At 40.3% G+C, this 21,498-nt stretch overlaps 2 protein-coding genes across 3 annotated transcripts in view; both read left to right on the top strand.

The window, feature by feature from the left end:
- Positions 1–21,498, top strand: part of Znf774 (zinc finger protein 774) — a 596,184-nt gene that overhangs the window by 423,227 nt on the left and 151,459 nt on the right.
- The window catches only part of Sec11a (SEC11 homolog A, signal peptidase complex subunit), a 38,925-nt gene continuing 32,488 nt past the window's right edge, over positions 15,062–21,498 (top strand). Inside the window, exon 1 of one of the 2 annotated variants that reach the window (XM_071608584.1) lies at positions 15,062–15,445. In XM_071608584.1, coding sequence (XP_071464685.1) covers positions 15,395–15,445 — 51 coding nt within the window. In that variant the 5' untranslated portion in view covers positions 15,062–15,394. The remainder of the gene's footprint in view (positions 15,446–21,498) is intronic. The other variant, XM_027920157.2, reaches the window with a different exon arrangement.

The following is a 21,498-nucleotide window of genomic DNA, read 5'->3' on the forward strand; positions in this document are numbered from 1 at the left end:
AAGTAACAAGGCGCATGCCCCCAGGAAATTCAGGGTCTGGTGAATTTGCTGGGAGGAAAAGTGCATTGAAGGCATTCCAGAGGAAGTGATGCATGAGCTGGACTCAAAGGAAGGAGCAATAGTAAATGTTGTGGTGGGATGGGGCTGGAGAGGGCTTCAGGCAGGGGAAGCAGTTTACACAAGAGTGAGAGCATGCATCATTCAGGAAATTCCAAACTCTGAAGCGGGAGAGGAGACCTGGTCAGAGAGGTAGGCAGGGACCAGCTGTAAAGTGCCTTTTATAGCATGCTAAGGAAATTGACCTTTCCCTGAAAGTCATGGGAATCCACTGAAAGATTTTGAGTTAAGGAATATAGAGGGGAGCCGTCTCGGACCTGGCAATAGAAATAAGGTAACTGAGTCTGTGTGTTTTATTTCGATCTCTTCTAGCTAACTTTTATGCCAAGAACCTCATTAATGAAACCATTGCGCTGGCCGCTTGGTGGAATTGGCGCCAATCCCACAGAATATAAGTCAGATGTAGTGGTGCACAATTATAATAATAGCAATTCAGAAGGCTGAGGCAGGAGGATTGCAATTTTAAGGGCTGCCTCAGCAATTTGGCAAGGCCCTAATCAACTTAATGAGAAGCTGCCTCAAAATAAAATTAAAAAAATAGGGGCTGGGGTTGTGGCTCAGCGGTAGAGTGCTCACCTCACATGTGTGAGACCCTGGGTTCGATCCTCAGCACCACATAAAAATAAATAAATAAAATAAAGATATTGTGCCCATGTATAAATAAACAAATATTTAAAAATAAATAAAATTAAAAAATTAAAGGATAGAGATATAGCTTAGTTGTAAAGCACCCTTGGGTTCAATCCCCAGTCCCCCCCCAAAAAAAAGGGAGGGGGGTGGTCCATAACTGGGCTGGAGGTATAGCTCAGTGGTAGAGTGCTTTCCTAGCATGCATGAGGTCCTGGGTTCAATTCCCAATATCACACACACAAAAAAAAAAAAAAAAAGAAAGAAAGAAAGGAAAAATTTCAAAACAGCTTGAAATACCCATTTTTTTAAGGAAAAAAAAAACAAATTTATGCTTTGGATATATCATTCCAGCTGCAGGGTAGAGAATAGATTGGAGTGAGGCAAGATGTGGGAGCAAGACTACAGGCCAGTAGACCTATTAAGAGTTGACTGTGGTGTCAGTAGCAAGAACCAATGCAGAGACAATGGGGATAAAGAAAGTGGACATTAAGAAAGTAGACTAGGGCTGGGGTTGTGGCTCAGCGGTAGAGCGCTCACCTAGCATGTGCGAGGCCCTGGGTTCGATCCTCAGCATCACATAAAAATAAAATAAAGGTATTGTGTCCAACTACAACTAAAATAAACAAAATATAAAAAAAGAAAGAAAGAAAGAAGACTAGCCATGTTGAGAGTGGTGATGCATGACTGTAATCCCAGAAGGTTGAGGCAGGAAGATTAAAAGTTCAAAGCCAGCCTCAGTAATTTAGCAATGCCCTAAGCAATTTATCAAGATCCTGTCTCAAAATAAAAATAATAATAATAAAAGATCTGGGGATGTGGCTCAATGATTAAGCACCTCTGGGCTCAATACCTGGTACCCAAAAGTAAGAAAGTAGACTAGACAGGCATGGTGGTGCACACCTGTAATCCCAGCAATTTGGGAGACTGAGGCAGGAGGATCGCACAAGGTCAGCCTCATCAATTTAGTGAAGCCCTGTCTCAAAATAAAATTTGAAAACAAAAAGGGGCAAAAAGGGCTGGTGGTATAGCTTAGTAGCAGCATTTATTTAGAATGTGCAAGGGCCTGGGTTCAATCCCTAGTACTAGAAAAGGAAAAAAAACAAAGAAAGAAAATGGATTAATTGGACTTCAGGACAATTTGGGAGAGAGTTTTTTTTTTTTTTAAAGAGAGAGTGAGAGAATTTTTTAACATCTATCTTCTAGTATTTGGCGGACACAACATCCCTGTTTGTATGTGGTGCTGAGGATCGAACCCGGGCTGCACGCATGCCAGGCAAGCGCGCTACCGCTTGAGCCACATCCCAGCCCCAAGGAGAGAGGTTTTTTGTTGTGTTTTGTTTTTTTGGTACTGGGAATTGAACCCGAGGTGCTCTCACTGAGCTACATCCTCAGTCCCTTTAATTTTTTTTTTTTTTTCATTTTGACACAGGGTCTCATTAAGTTGTTGAGGGTCCTGGTTAGGTTGCCAAGGCTGGCCTCAAACTTGTAATCCTCCTGCCTCAATCTCCTGACTCACTGGGATTATGGGTGTATACCACTGCATCCTGCTAGAAGTGAGGGAGGGGGAAGAATCAAAAATGACAATCAGACTTCTTATATTTGTGATTGGATGGTGGCATTCATGAAGATTTGGAAAAAACAATGTTTATGTCTGATACCCAGGGCCTAGTTGACTTTTTATTTTATTTTATTTTAATATTTTTTAGTTTTTGATGGACCTTTATTTTATTTATTTGTATATGGTGCTGAGAATCAAACCTAGTGTGTCATACATGCTAGGGAAGCGCGCTACCACTGAGCCACAACCTCAGCTCCATAGTTGATTTTTTTTTTTTTTTAAATATTTATTTATTTTTAGTTCTCAGTGGACACAACATCTTTGTTGGTATGTGGTGCTGAGTATCGAACCCGGGCAGCACGCATACCAGGCGAGCGCGCTACCGCTTGAGCCACATCCCCAGCCCGTCCATAGTTGATTTTTTAAAAAAATATTTTAGGTTGTAGGTGGACACAGTACCTTTATTTTATTTATTTATTTTTATGTGGTGCTGAGGATTGAACACAGGCCATACCTGGGGAACATTCTACCATTGAGCAACAACCCAGCCCATGATTTTTTTTTTTTTTTTGTACGAAGAATTGAATCTAGGGGTGATTAACCACTGAGCTACATCCCCAGCACTATTTATTTTTTTATTTTTGGTACTGGGGATTGAACCCAGTGGTGCTTAATCACTGAGCCACATCTCCAGACTTTTTTATGTTTTATTTTGATGCAGGGTTTCCCTAAATTGCTTAGAACCTTTCTAAGTTGCTGAGTTTGGTCTCAAACTTGCAATCCTTCTGCCTCAGTCTCCCAAATCATTGGGATTACAGGCATGCACCACTGTTCCTGGCCCTAGCCCTTTTAAATTTTTTATTTTGAGATACAATATCACTAAATTGCCCATTCTAGCTTTGGAGCTTGCAATTTTCCTGCCTCAGGCTCCTGAGTCAATGAGATTACAGGTGTGTGTCACTGTGCCCAAGTAGGGGCATAGGTATTTGAGAGTTGATTACAGAGGAAGTAGTTGAAGCCATGAGAACAGATAAGATCACCTAGAGACAGTGGGTTAGGTGAGAAGATACTGCAAGATTCCTTCATTTAAGGAGCAAGCTGAAAAGTCCATGATGGAGGCTGAGCATGATCAGCCAGAGAAGTAGGAGGCCGAATTCAGCAGTAGAATGGGGACAAAAGCCAAATTTCAGTAAATTAAAGAAGAATGCATGAGATGGGAGGATCACTTGAGCCCATAAATTAGAGTCCTACCTAGGCAACATAACAAGACCCCATGTTAAAAACAGAGGATGTAGATTATGGTTAAATGTTGAGATTCATTGGGTCATATATTTATCACTTGTGCATTTTATTGTTTGTAAATTATGCCTCCATAATTTATCCAGAATAAATCTTTGTAAGAAATATTTGAATATGGGCTGGGGTCATAGCTCAGTGGTAGAGCGCTTGCCTAGCATGCATAAGGCACTGGGTTTGATCCTCAGCACCACATAAAAAAATAAATAAATAAAATAAAGGTATTATGTCCATCTACAACATATATATATATATTATATATATATATATACACATATATATATATATAATATATATATATATATATTATAAAAAATATTTGAATATGATCATGTATTAGAAAAAGAGAAGTTAAGGAAGACAAAGTGAGAGAGAAAAGACATTTTTAATGGAAACAGGTTCCAAGGAAGTAGAATGGATAAGCTTAGGTAGGTGACTTGGTTTAGACAGGAGGAAAGATGTCTCTTTCACTGATCTAGGAATAAAAGGAGGCAAGGAGGTATTTTGTTTTGTTTCAAGACCAGGATTGAATCCAGAACTTTACACATATTAGGCAAGGGCACTACCACTGAGCTACATCTCTAGTCCTTTTTTATTTAGAGTTAATGTCTGGCTAAATTATCCAGGGTGACCTCCAACTTGCCATCTTTCTGCCTTGGTCTCCCAAGTATATGAAACTACAGGTGTGTGCCATCCTGTCTGACTGACAGGGAGTTTACTGAAGCAGATAAAGTGAGTAGGAAGTAAGGTAGGAAATCGAAACAGTTTGTATTTAATTATTTCTTTTCCCCTGGGGGAAAAGCTGGGCCCCAGATGTGGTATTTAAAAAATGTCTACAAATTCTTTAATATTCATCCCTTCAAAAGATGGAATGTAATTGGACACAGTAGCACAGGTCTATAATCCCAGCAGTTCAGAAGGCTGAGGCAGGAGGATCGAAAGTTCAAAGCCAGGGGCTGGGGATGTGGCTCAAGCGGTAGCGCGCTCGCCTGGCATGCGTGCGGCCCGGGTTCAATCCTCAGCACCACATACAAAGATGTTGTGTCGGCCAAAAACTAAAAAATAAATATTAAACAAACAAACAATGGACAAGTCCTTCACTTTAAAAAAAAAAAAAAAAAAAAGGAAAGTTCAAAGCCAGCCTCAAAAACTTAGTGAGACCCTAAGCAAAGACCCTGTCTCAAAATTAAAAAAAAAAAAAAAAATAGAAAGCGCTGGGATGTGGCTGAATGGATAAGTATCCCTGGGTTCAATCCCTGATTTAAAAAGAAGAAAGTGGGGAAGGAGGAGGAGGAGGAGGAGGAATTTAGTCCTTCCTCTTTTTTTGAATCTGTCCTGGACGATTCTAGTGAAAAGAATATGAAAGAAATAATGATATGTTACCTCCACAATTAGTTTTTTTTTTTTTTTTCTTACCCAGATAGGAGTGTCACTATGTTGCCCAGGCTGGCCTTGAACTCTTGGGCTCAATCAATCAATCTTCCTGCTTCAGCGTCCCAAGTAGCTGTGATTAGGGCAGGTGCCACTATTCCCGGCTCACAATTAAAGGCTGTAACTTTTGTCTTTTTTTTTAATTGAAAATTTGTTATTTATTTGACAGATAACTTCTGAATTAAAAAAGAAATGACAATAAGTTGTATATAAATAAATTCAAACATTTTCACTAAGCACCAAGTTTCCAGTCTTTTCACCAAAAACAACTTTATCATTGAAAGACTGTCTCAAACTTAGTTTATTTAGGTTTTAAATCAAGAAACCTAAAGCTGGGGCTGGGGTTGTGGCTCAGTGGGGAGCACTTGAAAAATAACCTATACAGTCCAACAGAGGGGATCTGCTGGTCTCAGGCTGGTCATAACAGGTCATTGCTCCACAGGCCAAATATCATCCTCACAGCACACAAACAAAAAGAGTAAAAAGTATATACACAGTGAGTACAAAGTATCTTATCAATATATGTTCATAGGTATACACTGCAGCAAGAGGTATAGAAACAGATACCATTCACTAGCCGACAAGGGAGAACCTAGCCCTGACAGTAGAAGGAATAAAAATTCCTGTGCCCTGGAATGGAGTGGAGGCTTTGTGGGCCAGGAGGCATCCAGGTCAGACAAGGAACATGAGTGGATATCAAGGCACATGGGGAGGAATCTTCAGGGCTGGAGAGGACAAAACACACCAAGACACAGCCACAGACCTACTGACTATTCAGAAGACAGTGGAGTATGTGTGCTGGCTGAAGGGATATAATCGAAGAGATACATAAAACAGAAAAGAAAACCTCCACCAACAACAGGACAAAATACCTTCCCCACAGAGGATCCACATACTCTCCAAGAAGGTGAAGTAGTTGAAGATCACTCTGAAGGTCACCCTCCACCTCAAGGCCCTAGTCCCTGGGAATCAAATCCATAAGCAAGAATCTTCCTTCACGTAAACTGCCTTTTCTCTAAAAAGTAAAGCAAAAAACACAAGCAAACAAAACAAAACTCAAAAGAAAAATAATCAGGCCAAGTTTGACCCCCTTATACTTCATTTATGTCCCAGCTGTCACACTAGGGAGGCAGGGTCAAGTTATCGAAGAGAGAGCAAGTTATCAAAGAGGACGTCGGGGAACTAAGGAATGAATTGCAGCAGAAACATACCTGGTGCTGAAGCACTTGAAAGGCATTGCCGGCACGTGCTGGAGGACATCGAAGAGCAACACAAAAAGCCAGCCAAGTCCCTAGGGCTCCTTGGCCTACCTGGAGCAGGCGTCTGCCAATAACCCTGTGCCTCTGAAGTAGACCTGAGAGGAGTCTGGCCTACAAGGTAGCCAGCCCCCTGTAGACAGTGTTGACAAAACTCTTTCTGTGTGTAGGGGTATTTTAGAAGACCTATTTGGCAGATAAAGACGAGTTGGTGTTAATTTTGTTTCCACCTAACAATTTCTCCCAATTTTTATAAGCTGTTAATTACTTGAGTACTTTATGAAATGCGAATAGCTTGGCAAATGAAGTGAGGTTTTTGTTTTGTTTTTGTTTGTAGCAAGGTTTAGACTATGAGTTTGATGACACAGATTCTTTCTTGTATGACTTTATATAGTTTTTTTCTATTTTCTTTTTTCCAGTTGTTAGTGTGTTATGATCTGAGCAGGGAAATTAATACTCTGAGAATGGGGGTGGGTAAATAGTTTGGTTTTAGGTCTTTTATGATAACTATGCTGAGATTGTGGCTCAGCGGTAGAGTGCTCGCCTAGCACAGGAGGGACCCGGGTTCGATCCTCAGCACCACATAAAATAAATAAATAAATAAATGCACTGTGTTGTGTCCATCTACACCTAAAAAAAAAAAAAATTAAAGAAAAAAAAAAACATTTTGTCTGTCTTGCAATATCCAGAAACTTCTGGATACACTGATCAACATCAGTTTAAATTTCTTCCTGATTGGTGCCACTGACATAATCCTGACTCACACTAGAAGCAAGCTAACCACAAATGACGACTCCAACTCGCCCATCAAGGTGCTGCTGCAAGTTCTCGGTGAGCCAGGCACTGCCTGAAGAAACAAGGTCTGGCCAGGAAGTCCCGGCAGGGATGATGGCAACCCCAGGGCTGCTGGGAGAACATACTGCCCAGCAGAGCTATCATGTTTGGGATGGCAGGCCGAGGCCCACAGATTTTTGTCTTGATAGGGTCACCAAAAGTCCTGTTTTACCTGGAAGTGATAAGTTTCCTGGGATGTGAAACTTTCAATGCAAAAACTAGGACAGTTCAGGGCAAATCAGGACAAGTTGGTCACCCTAGTCCCTTCTCATATCATTTTCTCTAGTGGAAGCCAACGGTTATATTGTGAGCTGTCCTATAGAGAGGCCCACATGGCCCGAAACTCAGGTCAAAACTCAACCATGAAATAAGGCTTCAATCCAACAGCACAAAGAAGTGAGACCTTATACTAACCACATGAATAGAGCCTTGAAGATCCTCTCCCATGCAAACCTTCAAATGAGACTGTAGCCCCTTTATGAAAGATCATCTAGCTATGCTAGCTCCAAATTTCTGACTGACTAAAATTGTTAGATAATATTGTTTTAAGTTGTTAAGTTTTAAGTTGTTACTTTGTAGAAACAGATAACAAATTCAGAAGATCAATGAAAATGAGCGAAGTGGTGGGATGAGTTTCTCAGGCCTTGCAAAGTTGGATAACTTCTCCAGCAGTTTTAGACAACTCAGACTCTGTGCTCATCTACTTTCTATGCCACTGGTATGCCAACAGTATCTTTTTTTTTAACAGTATCTTTTTGGCAAAGGAATTTTGCCAGATTATTTTGCTTTCCTATGAAGTGTGTGTTTGTGTGTGTGTGCGCGCGCGTGCTTATTTTCCCCACTCCCCTGCTCTAAGTACTGGGGATTGAACCCAGGGCACTTTACCACTAAGCTAGGTCCCCAGTCCTTTTTATTTTTTGTTTTGATACATATTTTTGCTAAGTTGTTAAAAGTTTAAGTTGCTGAGTTTGGCCTTGAACTTGCAATCCTCCTGCCTCATGCTCCCAAGTCACTGGGATCACAGGCAGCTTTAGGAAGCATATTGATCATTAACATTGTCACTGACTTTAGAAATTTCTTGGCAAGAATATGACTAGTCACTGTTTTGGCTATGAAAAGTACAATTTTGGTGGGCATGGTGGTGCACAGCTATAATCTCAATGGCTCAGGAGGCTGAGGCGGGAGGATCTCAAGTTTAAAGCCTGTCTCAGCAAGTTAGTTAGGCCCTAAGAAACCTAGTAAGACCCTTACTTAAAATAAAAAATAAAAAGGGCTAGAGATGTGGCTTAATGGTTAAGTGTCCCTGGGTTCAAACCCCAGTACTGAAGAAAGAAAGAAAGGAACGAAGGAAGAAAGAAGGGAGGGAGGGAGGGAGGAAAAGAGGGAGGGAGGGAGGAAAGAAAATTTCAATATTTATTTATTTAGTTGTAGTTGGACACATACCTTTATTTTATTTATTTTTATGTGGTGCTGAGGATCGAACCCAGGGCCTTGCACATGCTAGGCAAATGCTCTACCGCTGAGCCACAACCCCAGCCCACTTCTCTAATATTTAGGGAAAAAAAATCACTATTATATGTTAGAAAGCATTATTTTGTGTTTTTCCCCTTGAAAAACCTGTTTTAATTATCACATTGGCTACTTAATTGTTTTCTAATAACACTAAAGCTTCAGTGGCCTTTTTGCCATTATTATACTATTATTTTTCTCTTTTCTTTGTTCTAGAGACAACATTTACTGTGCTCTCAGGCTGGCCTCAAATTCTGGCCTCAACGTCCCAAGTAGCTAGAACCACAGGTGTGTGTCACTATACCCAATTTAGACCACTGTTTGACCAAAGTTCATAATATAATGTACTGGGAACCATGGGCAAATAGATCACCAGTTTTAAAAAACTTGATTCTTAGAGGTTTAGTATGTTTCCTATTAGCACTTCTTTTTCAGCTGCTCATCAGGAAACAACACTTATGGATAACCCAGACCCAACACAGTCAGATTCACCCTGTGTATTTATTTGCACTGGATTTCCGGTAATATAACTTTTTTTTTCCCCTGAGTTTAAAAGTACAATCTTCTGTCTTCCTTTTTTTTTTTTTTTTTTTTTTTGTCTTAAGTTTGCATAATCTAATTGATCCTTTCTAAATGATTAAACCATTGAACAAAACTGTCTTTAAATAATCTAAAAACTTTAGCAAAAACCTGTGACTTTAAAAAATTGACTTTTGGGGGCTGGGATTGTGGCTCAGGGGGCTGGGATTGTGACTCAGCGGTAGAGTGCTCGCCTAGCACAGGCGGGACCCGGGTTCGATCCTCAGCACCACATACAAATAAAGGCATTGTGTTGTGTCCATCTACACTTAAAAAAAATTTATAAAAAAATTGACTTTATTGAAGTATAATCCCCAACATTCTACTTGTGATTCTTTTGCCTGAGCCTCCATAAGGAGCTGAGGTTGGTTATAGGCATGTGCTAACTCACCAGTTATTTCACAAAATTTAAATGACAGATTATTTTAAACTTTCTCAGAAAACATGTTACACTCTCAATAACCATTTTGCTTTGAAATTTTAGGTTGTATTGATTCACAGCATTTCTCAGCTAATAGTTAATAGGATGTAGCTAATCTAAATCACCATATTATTTTATATGTGTGTTATTGTTTATGGACCAATTTTGAAATTTCATTGTGTTATACTTTTTTTTGTTTTGTTTTGTTTTGTTGGAACTAGGGATTGAACTTAGCGGTACTTAACCACTGAGCCACATCCCCAGCCTTTTCTATGATTTATTATGAGACAGGGTCTTGCTAAATTGCTTAGGGCCTCACTAAGATGCTGAGGCTGGCTTCTAACTTGTGATTCTCCTTCCTCAGCTTCCGGAGTTGCTGGGATTACAGATGGTGCCACCCCAGCCTATCAGCATCTTTCCAACACATGGTCCCTAGACCAGAAATAGCAGTACTGAGAATTGAATATAAGGTCTAGCACATGCTAAGCAAGCACTCTATCATTGAGCTACATCTTCAGCCCCCTTTTTTAAAATTTTGAGGCAAGTTCTAACACCCAGGCTGGTCTCAAATTTGTTTGTTTGTTTCTTTCTTTCCTTCCCCTTCGCCCCCCCACCCTTCTCCCTCCCTCCTTCCCTCCTTTCTTTCATACCAAGGATTGAACCCAGGGTGCTTAACCACTGAGCCACAACCCCAGCTATTTTATTTTTATTTTAAGACAGGGTTTCACTAAGTTGCCTAGGGCCTCACTAAACTGCTGAGGCTGGCCTCAAACTTGTGATCCTCTTACCTCAGCCTCCAGAATTGCTGGGATTACAGGCATGTGCCACTTTATTTTCAATTCACAAAACATTAATTATAAACACTGGGATTTAACCTAGGGCCACTGAGCTACATCCCAATCCTTTTATTCTATTTGAGACAGAATCTCATTAAATTGCCCAGGCTAACCTTGAATTTATGACATATTCTCCTGCCTTAGCCTCCCAAGTAGCTGAGACTATATATGTATAGCACCACACCTCATCTGCTTATCTTGTTTTAACCTTTTACAATGAAAATATAGTCATGTCTTTGTATAATTTAAAATATATAGAGGGAAAAAAGTAATTATCAGAAGGTGGGTTATGAGAGCATAATGTTTTAGCTTTAGAGCAGTACTTAGATGTGGCTGTGAGCAGGAATTGTATAACTCTAACAAGTGACATTTTAAGCTTGCTCAAGCCTCCTCAGTAACTAGAGAACACCTGCAGGCCAGACTAATCTGGTTCTTTATGGGATGGGTAAGGTTGGAAAATAAAACTGAATTATTATTATTATTATTATTATTATTATTAGGCACTGGGGATTGAACTCAGGGGCACTCGACAACTGAGCCAGATCCTCAGCCCTATTTTGTATTTTATTTATAGACAGGGTCTCACTGAGTTGCTTAATGCCCCTTTTGCTGAGGCTGGCTTTGAACTCTCAATCTTCTTGCCTCAGCTTCTAGAGTTGCTAGATTATAGGCATGTGCCACTGCACCCGGCTCAAACTGAATTATTAAAATATATTTTCCAGTTTCCTGCCTCTGGACCTCTATTCCTGCAATTCCCCTCATTCAGTGTATTCTTTCATCTGCCAACCTTACCCATGTGTTAAGCGAATTTTATGCATGCCTCAAATGTTTTCTCCAAGATCTTTCTTCAGCTCCCAAACTAAACTGACCTTTTCTACAGGAATTTGTGCCTCTCTTAGAGCTCTTCACAGTACAAGAAGTGGAGCCAGGTACTGTACATCCCTGTAATCTTGGTTATTTGTTAGGCTGAAGCAGGTAGACTACAAATTCAATGCCAGCATGAGCAATCTCTCTCTCTCTCTCTTTTGTAACAGAGATTGAACCCATGGATGCCTAACCACTGAGAAATACTCCCAGCCCTTTTTATTTTGAGACAGAATTTCATTAAGTTGCTTAGAGCTTAAGTTGCTGATGCAGGCCTCAAACTTGGAGGTCCTCCTGCCTCAGCCTCCCAAGCCCCTGGAATTACAGATGTGTACCACCACATCCAAAGATCACCTTTAGATTGAATTCAACATTAGCAAGCATAGAACAAAGGTTCTACTAGCCAGAATTTAGATTATAATCTATATTCAACAATTATTAACAAATGTTTAGTTTGTGCTACAAGACTGGCACTGTTACGGAAGCTGGAGTACAGAGGTGAACAAGATAAGGGTCCTGCCCTCAGAGTCTACATGTATTTTCTTCCACAGGCCTTCCTAATTTGGAGAAATCAAGAACTCATGTTTTGGAGCTGAGATGTAGCTCAGTGGTAGAGCACTTGCCTAGCATATTAAAAAATAATTTATTTTTCAAGTTAGTACATACAGGTATGGTAGCATCATGACTAGTGGTAGCAGTTGGAGATTATATACACACACAATTTTAAATTTGACAAATATTCATTGGTACCTGGTATGTGCCAGGCTATGTGTATACATACCATTGGGAATTTAGTAGTGAACCAGTGTTTTGTTTTTCTTTCTTTCTCACAGTAGCTTCATTGTGATATAATTCCCATGCTGTACAATTCACTAATTTAAAATGTGCAGTTTGGGCCAGGGATGTAGCCAGTGGTAGAACACTTACCTGGAATGCACAAAGACTTGAGTTCACTACCCAGGTCTGCAAAATAAGTAAATGTGCAATTCAATGGTTTTCAGTATATTCACAGAGTTGTACCACTATTACCCTCCAAAGAAACCCCATAATGGGCTGGGGTTGTGGCTCAGCGGTAAAGCGCTTGCCTCGCACGTGCGAGACCCTGGGTTCAATCCTCAGTACCACATAAAAATAAATAAGTGAAATAAAGGTATTGTGTCCAACCACAACTAAAAAATAAATATTTATATATATAAAAAGAAACTCCATAACCATTAACATTCACCCATTACCCTCAACTCTCTTAGCCCTGTGCAACCAGGTTTTTGTCCCTATAGATTTGCCTATTCCGGACACTTAACATAAATGGAATAATATAATACTTGGTCCTTTATGACCATGTATTATATGATTTTTACACTAAATATACTGTTTTTTTTAAAAAATTCTTTTTGTAGTTGTAGATAAACAGCATACCTTTATTTTATTTATTTTTATGTGGCTGAGGAACAAACTCAGTGCCTCACACGTGCTAGGCAAACACTCTGCCACTGAGCTACAGCCCCAGGCCGATATACTGTTTTTTGTTTTTTTTTAAGGTTCATCCATTTTGTAGTATTTCTTTTTATTGTCAAATCATTCCATTGTACATATATTGTATGTTCTTTTTAAAAAATATTTATTATTTTTTAGTTGTAGGTGTACACAGTTCTTTATTTTATTTTTATGTGGTGGTGAGGATCGAACCCAGGGCTTCACACATGCTAGGTGAGCGCTCTACCTCTGAGCCACAATCCCAGCCCTTACATATTCTTTTTCTCTTCATCAGTTGATGAACATTTGGGTTATTTTTTATTTTGGGTACCAGGGATTGAACCTAGCTGTGCTTTACCACTGAACTACACCTCTGTCCTTTTTCTGTTTTCTTTCAAAACAGGTTCTTGCTAAATTGCTAAGGCTGGTCTCTAACTTGCAATCCTCCTGTCTCAGCCTTCTGAATTGCTAGGATTATAGACATGTGCCACCATATCCAGCTTATTTATTTTTGGCTATAATAGTGCTATAAACATTCATGTACAAGTTTTTTGTTTGTTTGGGCTCTAGGATTGAACCCAGGGAAGTTCTACCACTGAAAAAATTCTCAGCTGGCCTAAATTTGCAATCTTCCTGTCTCAACCTCCCAGTTGCTGGGATTACAGGCCTGTACCACCACCCCTGGTTCGTGTATGAATTTTAAAAAATATTTTATTTTTTAGTTGTAGATGGGCACAACACCTTTATTTTATGTATTATTATTATTATTTATATCGTGCTGAGGATCAACCCTAGAGCCTCACATTTGCCTAGGTGAGTGCTCTACCACTGAGCCACAACCCCAGTCCCTTATGTACAAATTTTTTGTGGACAATTTTTTTCAATTCTCTTGAGTAAACACATAGGTGTGGAATTGCTGATTAATATGCTTAACTTTATATTCAACCTTTTGAGGAAGGGCAGCTATTTTACAAAATGCCTGCTACATTCCCATCAGATCTTTCTGAGGGTTACAATTTCCCTATGACCTCTCCCAAAGTTATTATCTGATTTTTTTTTTTAAATCAGAGCCGTGATCCAATATACTTTTGGGCTTTATTTATTTAAAAATAAATTTTCACTAGAGGCTGAACCCAGTGGCACTCTATCACTGAGTTACATTTACCACCTCTCACATTTTTATTTATTTATTTGTGGGTACGGGTATTGAACTCAGGGGCACTCGACAACAGAGCCACATCCCCAGCCCTATTTTGTATTTTATTTAGAGAGAGGGTCTCCTTGAGTTGCTTGGGGCCTCGCTTTTGCTGAGGCTGGCTTAACTCTCGATCCACTTGCCCTCCTGAGCCGCTGGGATTACAGATGTGCGCCACCTCGCCCGGCCACATTTTTACTTTTTATTTGAAGATAGGGTCTTGCTAAGTTGTCCTCTTGCCTACATGGGGCATGCTCATGATCCCAGCGAGTTGGAAGGCTGAGGCAGGAAGATGGCAAGTTCAAGGCCAGCCTCACTAACTTAGTGAGAACTTCACCTACTAAAGAAGACCCTATCTAAAAATAACTAGTGGTTCAATGATAAAGCATTCCTGGGTTCTATCTCCAGTACCAAAAGAAAAAAAAAAGAGAGAGAAGTAATAGCATGAGATCAGTTGGGCACTAGGAGATTACAAAGGTCAAAACAAAGGATGTTTATATAGAAAGGAGACAGAAGGCAGATGTGAAAAACAGGTCGTATCAAAGTGCCAGAAGGTAGAATTCAAGGAAATAAAACCACAATTTGTTAGCAAGAGTCAAGATTGGGGAGGAATGGACTTCCTGACCAGGGTCATCAGCGGTGGTCTCATCATGCTGTTGCAGAGCTTGGTCATTTTCTAATTGCATCAGGCTGTTTTCTCTCCAACCTGACTGTCAATTCGATTTGGGGGTTGAGGGGCGCTGGGGTTGGAACCTAGGGTCCTGAACATGATACAAGTGTTCTATCACCGAATCACCGACAGCCTTCGGACTGTGAAATCAGACAGTGCTTTGAAAGTTTCAAGCCTGCTACCTCTACGCGAAAAGCACCTACTGACACCAGCTTAGTCGTCAGCTTCCAGGAGCACGGAACCGCAAGTGCTCGACCAGAGAACTGACTGCCTGCCAGGAGACACGTCCAGGGCCACGCCCAGCCAGCGCAAGCCCGCGCTGGAGCTCGGGTCGCTCCAGCCCGCCCGGCACTGAGATTCGGCTTCCGACTGGCCAGGAGCACACGAGGCCCGCCCTCCAAAGGTCGCAGGCTGGTCTAGCCATCACTTCCACGAGGAGCCGCCAAGCTGAACCGGACACCGCATGATCCCGTCGGTTCCCAGCCGTCAAGGGCCAAACCCGGAAGGCTCTCCCACCGCAAAGGCACCCCGGACTGCACTAGGAGGGTTGTGACTTTCTCGTCCCTCTGCACTGAGAGGGCGGGCCGCGTCGGCTCCCGCCCCGGAAGCGGAAGTGCAGGCGCCGCGGGGTCCCGTCCACTGTGAGTCCGGCCAGCGCGCCAGCGGTTTCGCCGGGTAGTCAATAGTGCTTCCTCGCTGCCGGTGTCCCGCTAGTCGGTCCCGCCATGCTGTCTCTAGACTTTTTGGACGATGTGCGGCGGATGAACAAGAGGCAGGTGAGGTTGACTCCCCTGTTTCCTCGGGTTCTTCTTGTCGTTTCGAAGCTGCTCTGCGGGCCCCGGAGGAGCTCTGAGCCGGGTGGAGGGCCTGCGCGGTTTGACGCTGGATCATCCCCTTTCTTTGGAGTTGGTGGCCAGACGCCCTTTGTCCACCAGTTGTGTTTAACCCCCTAACTGATTTTGGGTCTGTCTGGGACGCAGCGGGACGCAGTGTCTTCATGTGCCATTCTTCCCAGTGAGATAGAAATCGTGGAGCGCTTTATGGGAGTTGAGATTTCTTATTGTTTTACACAGTGAAGGCAGTCAACTCGGTTTCTCCAGTAGAAGCCACTGCCGCTGGGGTCCGGAGAAGGTCCAGGGAGATAAGATTTAGCAGTTCGGAAAGGTGATTGTAGGCCCTACAAAAGCCGTTCCTATTTTCATTCAGTCGCTATCTTTCCAGTCCAGCTGGGCCCCAGCGGGCTGCACCGACTTTAACTTTAACTTTAAGCTTAGAGTTGAAATAGTTACTCTACTTGTCCTTGAGTCCACTTAGCAAGAAGTGGGCATTCTTGTGAATCTTTGGTTTTACCGTGCGATGTCAGTGACACAAGGATCTTGAAATTTAGGTCTCCAGATTTTACCCCTAAAGCTTACTTTGTCTTGATCTTGTTAGTACCAAAAGGTACTGAGAGTACTTTTGCAGTTATTTGATTATTACAAAAAGGTTGCTCCTTTTTGTCTTCTACACCATGTATGTCTGTAGATCAGTTTTGCTTGAAGTCAATCTTTTTTTCGTTTTGCTGTTAAGAATTATCCCGATGTCACTATTAAAGCCCCCCCCCCATTTGTATTTCGCATGGTTTATAATTGCCATTTAGGGAAGTAGGTATACACCCTTCCCTTACTCTTCTTCAGACTTTAGCTAGCTCGGTATCATCACCTCTTAAATGTGTCTACAAAATTGAGAGGTTCCAGTCAGATATTAGGAACATCTTTAAAGAGGAACTGACATTTAAACTGTAATTTGAAAGTTTTTTTTTTTTTTTTTTTTGGTGTGTGTGTGTGTGTGTGTGTGTTTGTGTATTCTGGGGTTTGAATCCAGGGCCTTGTGCATGCAAGACAAGCACTGTACCAACTAACTGACTGTATCCCCAGCCCAAGATCTTTATTTTTGGTGCTGGGGATTGTACACAGTCTAAGCACTTTTCTGTCACTGAGCTACACACCTTGCCTTGAAAGACCTTAACGTTTTTGTGGGTTGTTTAGCATTTTGATAATTCAAGAGAAAAAGAATGGGAGAACATTCACTGAATACTTGTAGTCATACTATGTGGCAGGCTCTTGAGTCCACAGACATGTACAGGGCATACTTCCTGCTCGTGGGTTACCAGTCTAAAAGAAAAACAAAGAAAAATGTCAACTATTGATAACTTCTATAATAAATTATAGACAGGAACATGGTGAGAGAATTAGTAGGCTACCCTTTTTATATCCCTACTATGGAATGACTGGTTCAGAATCCATTACGTCCAGGACATTCAGGATTAGTGGAAGAGTATATGGTAAAATTGTCCTCCCTAACTTCTCAGGTTGTTAGGAATGGATGGGAAGGATTAGATAGCATAGGATGATGTGAGGGAGAGTTGAAATGAGGTTTTACCTGTATATATTATTTGGAAAAAAGAATTGACAGCGATTATAGAGACTGAGTTAATCAAATGAAGGAAAATAGGATTTTGATCTGTCTTCTTCCTCCTAGAATTGCTGTCACTTGCATAACTTTTCTATTTATGCCTATTTATATATGGCACACATAACAAATGTCTTATTATTTAGTCTTGTTTTAATTTTTTCTTATTAGGTTATGGATAAATATTTTATTAAATAAAGTCTGTACATTGAGTACAAAGCATGCCATTTAATGAGTTTGTAGTTAGGTGCACAATCAAGATACAGAATGTTTCTGTTACCCCCAAGATCCTTTTTTCCTCTTTGTAGTTCATCTCACCCAGCCCTAAGCAACTGCTGCTTTGCTTTTTGTCGGTGTGGAGGGGTTTACACTTTATATATGGAATCACAGATTATGTACAGTTTTAATTAATTTTTTTCTCTAATCTCCTTAACCTCCTCTGTGGTCATGAAAAATCAAATTCAGGGAAGTACTCCCACTGAACCACATCCCCAGCCCTTTTAAAATTTTGTTTTGAGACCGGATCTCTCTTAAATTGCCCAGGCTGGCCTGAAACTTGTTATCCTCCTGCTTCAGCTTCTTGAATAGCTCAGATTGCAGGCAGGCATCACTGTGCCAGGCCTCTATTTAATTTTTTAAAGAGGGTTTTAGGTTCATGGCAAAGTTGAGAGGAAGGTACAGAATTTCCCTTATACTTTGTCCTCTGACACGTGTCTACCCTCTGGGCATACCAACATCCCCTATCATACTGGTACATTTGTAACATTTGATAAACTACATTGATACATCATAATCACATAAAGTCCATAGTTTAAGGTTCACTCTTGATATTGTACAGTCTATGGGTTTGGACAAATGTGTAATGACATGTATCCACTATAGTATATAAGAATAATTTCATTGCCCTAAAAGTCCTCTGTGCATCACCTGTTCATCCTCCCAAACCCTGACAACATTGATCTGTTTATGTCTTCATAGTTTTGCCTTTTCTAGAATGTCATGTGCTTGGAATCATAAGAGTATATAACCTTTTCAGATAGGTTTCTTTCACTTTAATAGTTTGCACTTAAGGTCCCCCACTAATTTTTTTAGAACTGAATAGTATTCCATTTTCTGGATGTACCAAAGTGTATCCATTCACCTACTTAAAGACATCTTAGTCACTTACCAGTTTTGGGAGTTAGGAATAGCACTGCTATAAACATCTGTGTTCTGTTTTTTTGTTTTTGTTTTTGGTGGCGGAGTTTACTGAGAATTGAACCCAGGGCGCTTTACCACTGAGCTAAGTCCTCAGCCCTTTTTAAATTTTTGCCAAGTTGTTTGGTGCCTGGCAAAGGAGCTGAGGCTGGCCTTGAACTTGGATCTTCCTGCTTCAGCCTCCCAAGTCACTGGGATTACAGGTGTGCACAACCACACCGATTTTATATTTATTATTGACAGCAGTGTATTCTGCAGTTGGCTTGAGAATTGTTAAAAATATTATCGTTTTTACTCCATCATACCATTGGTTAATAGCATTTCTGATGCACATTGAGATGGCTTTTTTTTCCTCAATAGTTAGAAAAGCCTATTCAGTGTTATCTTTAGTTTTAAAAAATTAATACTTATAAAAGTTAAATTTTATTTATTCATTTATTGCAGTGCTGAGGATTGAACTCAGGGCTTCCCCAGTGCTAGGCCAGTGCTTTACCACCGAGCTATATCCCCAGCTTATAAAAGCTAAAATTTTGAAACTAAGTTTTGGAATATGGGGTTTAAAAACAACAACACTGGGAGGCTGAGGCAAGAGGATCAAAAGTTTGAGGCGAGCCTTGACAACCTAGGAGACCTTGTCTCAAAATAAAATAAAAAGGACTGGGGATGTAGCTCAGTGGTAAAATGCCCAGTTGGTTTAATTCAGTACCAAAAAATAAAAATATTTTAAAAATTTAAAAAATTAACAAAAAACAGCAACAATTTAGTTTTGAAGCTTTTCAAATCAATACACAAATGTTATCCTATATAAAGTGTAGCAAATTTTTTTTTTACTAGTTGTTGGTGGACCTTTATTTATTTATTTATTTATTTAAATATTTATTTTTTAGTTGTAGTTGGACACAATCCTTTATTTAAATGTGGTGCTGATAATCGAACCCAGGGCCTTGCACATGCTAGGTGAGAGCTCTGCTGCTGAGCTACAACCCCAGCCTCAACCTTTATTTATTTTTATGTGGTGCTGAGAATCAAACCCAGTGTCTCACACATGCTAGGCAAATGCTGTACCACTGAGTCACAACTCCAGCCCAAGTGTAGCAAATTTTAACAATTTTGTTTTTCTAGCAGTACCAGGGATTGAACCCAGGGCTTCATGCATGCTAGTCAAGTGTGTGATTTACCACTGAGCTACATCCCCAGCCCCCACCCTGACTTTTTTGTTTGTTTGTTTTAATTTTGATACAGAGTCTGACTGATTTGCCTAGACTGGCTTTGAACTTGCAGTCCTCTTACTTTAGCCTCTAAAGTAACTGAGATTATAGGTGTGTATCATCACACCATGCTAAAAATTTCATTTTCAATTACAAATCACCTGAAATTAAAAGATGTTTATTCACTAAGTAAATAAATATGTCATGCTGGATTATTTTTATGTTTACTTTCATTTTATGGTTACTTTCATTACAGGGGATTGAACCCCCAAGAGCACTGCTACATCCCCAGCCCTTTTTAAAATTTTGGGACAGGGTCTCACTAAGTTGCTGAGGCTGGTCTTCAATTTTCTATCCTCTTATCTTAGCCTCCTAAGTATCTGGAATTAGAGGTGTGAGTCCTTTCACTTTTTCACATATAATTTTTGGAATTTTCTTCTCTGTGCTGAAATTTTTTAATGGCTAGGGGATATTGGCAAGAATGTGATTGGATCTGTGTCTGAGTCCTGATGTGACTAATCTCTAATAGAAGTTTGCTTAGCTACCCCCAGGTTGATTATTTAATTGAATTTTCTATTACTTTACTTGCTTGATTGAATTTTCTTTGGGTTTTCTGTGTTTTTCTGCTTAAATGTAAAGTCCTTAAAACTTGATAGACTCCATCATTCTTTTAATATCTTTCTCTTAAGATTGCCAAACTCATTTTGGGAAGAGGGGAGGTACTGGGGATTGAACTCAGGGGCACTGAACCACTGAGCCACATCCTCAGCCCTTTTTTGTATTTTCTTCAGAGATAGGGTCTCATTGAGTTGCTTAGCACCTTCTTTTTGCTGAGGTTGGCTTTGAACTGTTGTTGATCCTCCTGCCTCACTGCTAGAATTACAGCTGTGTGCCACCACGCCCATCATTGACCACCCAACTCTTAATGGCTATTGCAGTATCTGATTGAATTTAAGGTATGTTTGATAATTTTGTTGTTGTAATGAATTGACCCTCTTAAGACGTGCACATATATTTTTTTTTTTCTTTGAAACAGAGGCTCACTAAATTATTAAGGCTGGCCTGGAACTTTCTATCCTCCTGCCTCACGCTCCCTCCCCCGCTGCCAATAGCTGGGAATACCAGTGTGTTGCACTACTGTAATGGCTGCACCCAGATTTTTCTTAGGTTGGACCTAATATGAGTAAATGTGCAGCAAATCGGAGGTGTATGCAACACAGAAAATCCATTACTGTTCTTTGCCTTTTTTTCTTTTTTGATGATTGGAAACTAATCTGATCTTGTTTAGGAATAGGAAAGTTTTAGGGTGTCAGCATTCCTTAACAAATTGCCACATTTCATTGTAGAAATATTAACATCAATCTCCATTACATACACAAGGAAATTACACGGAAAAAAAATTAAACTGCCTTTAGCCATCCACAGGTATGTTCTTCTTGACCATCTAGAAATCATTTTCTGCCCTGTGTAACTGAAAAATCCAGAATGTAGCACCTAGCAAGGATTACAGATGTTTCTTGCTACTGTCCCTTCATACTTCACATCCTCATAACATTCTGTCCATGGACATAAAAACAAGCATGGTTATTTATTCTCAACAGTAGACGGTACAATAGAGATGAGCTCTACTTAAGCAGAAATTGTGATTACAGTATAACTCTTCTCCAAAAGGGTTGTCTTCTGATTTCAAGGAAGAAAGATAGAATTCAAGCTAATTTCTGTCTAAGGTGCTGTAATTATCCTTTGTTTCTGTAATTGGTCACATGGTCATGGCTGTTTTCTTCCTGTACCCTCCACAAGAACCTAAATTGGTCATGGTTTCTTGCCTGATGCAGTGACTCAATTTCTCCTTACTGAAGAGTTAATGTCATGAGCAGTCCTACCTGAATTGCCTTTTTTTTTTGTATGTGTGTGGTACTGGAGATTGAACCCAGGAGCATTCTACTCAGCTATATCTCTAACCCTTTTTATTT

This window comes from Marmota flaviventris, chromosome 2 (assembly GCF_047511675.1).
Source record: "Marmota flaviventris isolate mMarFla1 chromosome 2, mMarFla1.hap1, whole genome shotgun sequence".
NCBI classification, from domain to species: domain Eukaryota; kingdom Metazoa; phylum Chordata; class Mammalia; order Rodentia; family Sciuridae; genus Marmota; species Marmota flaviventris.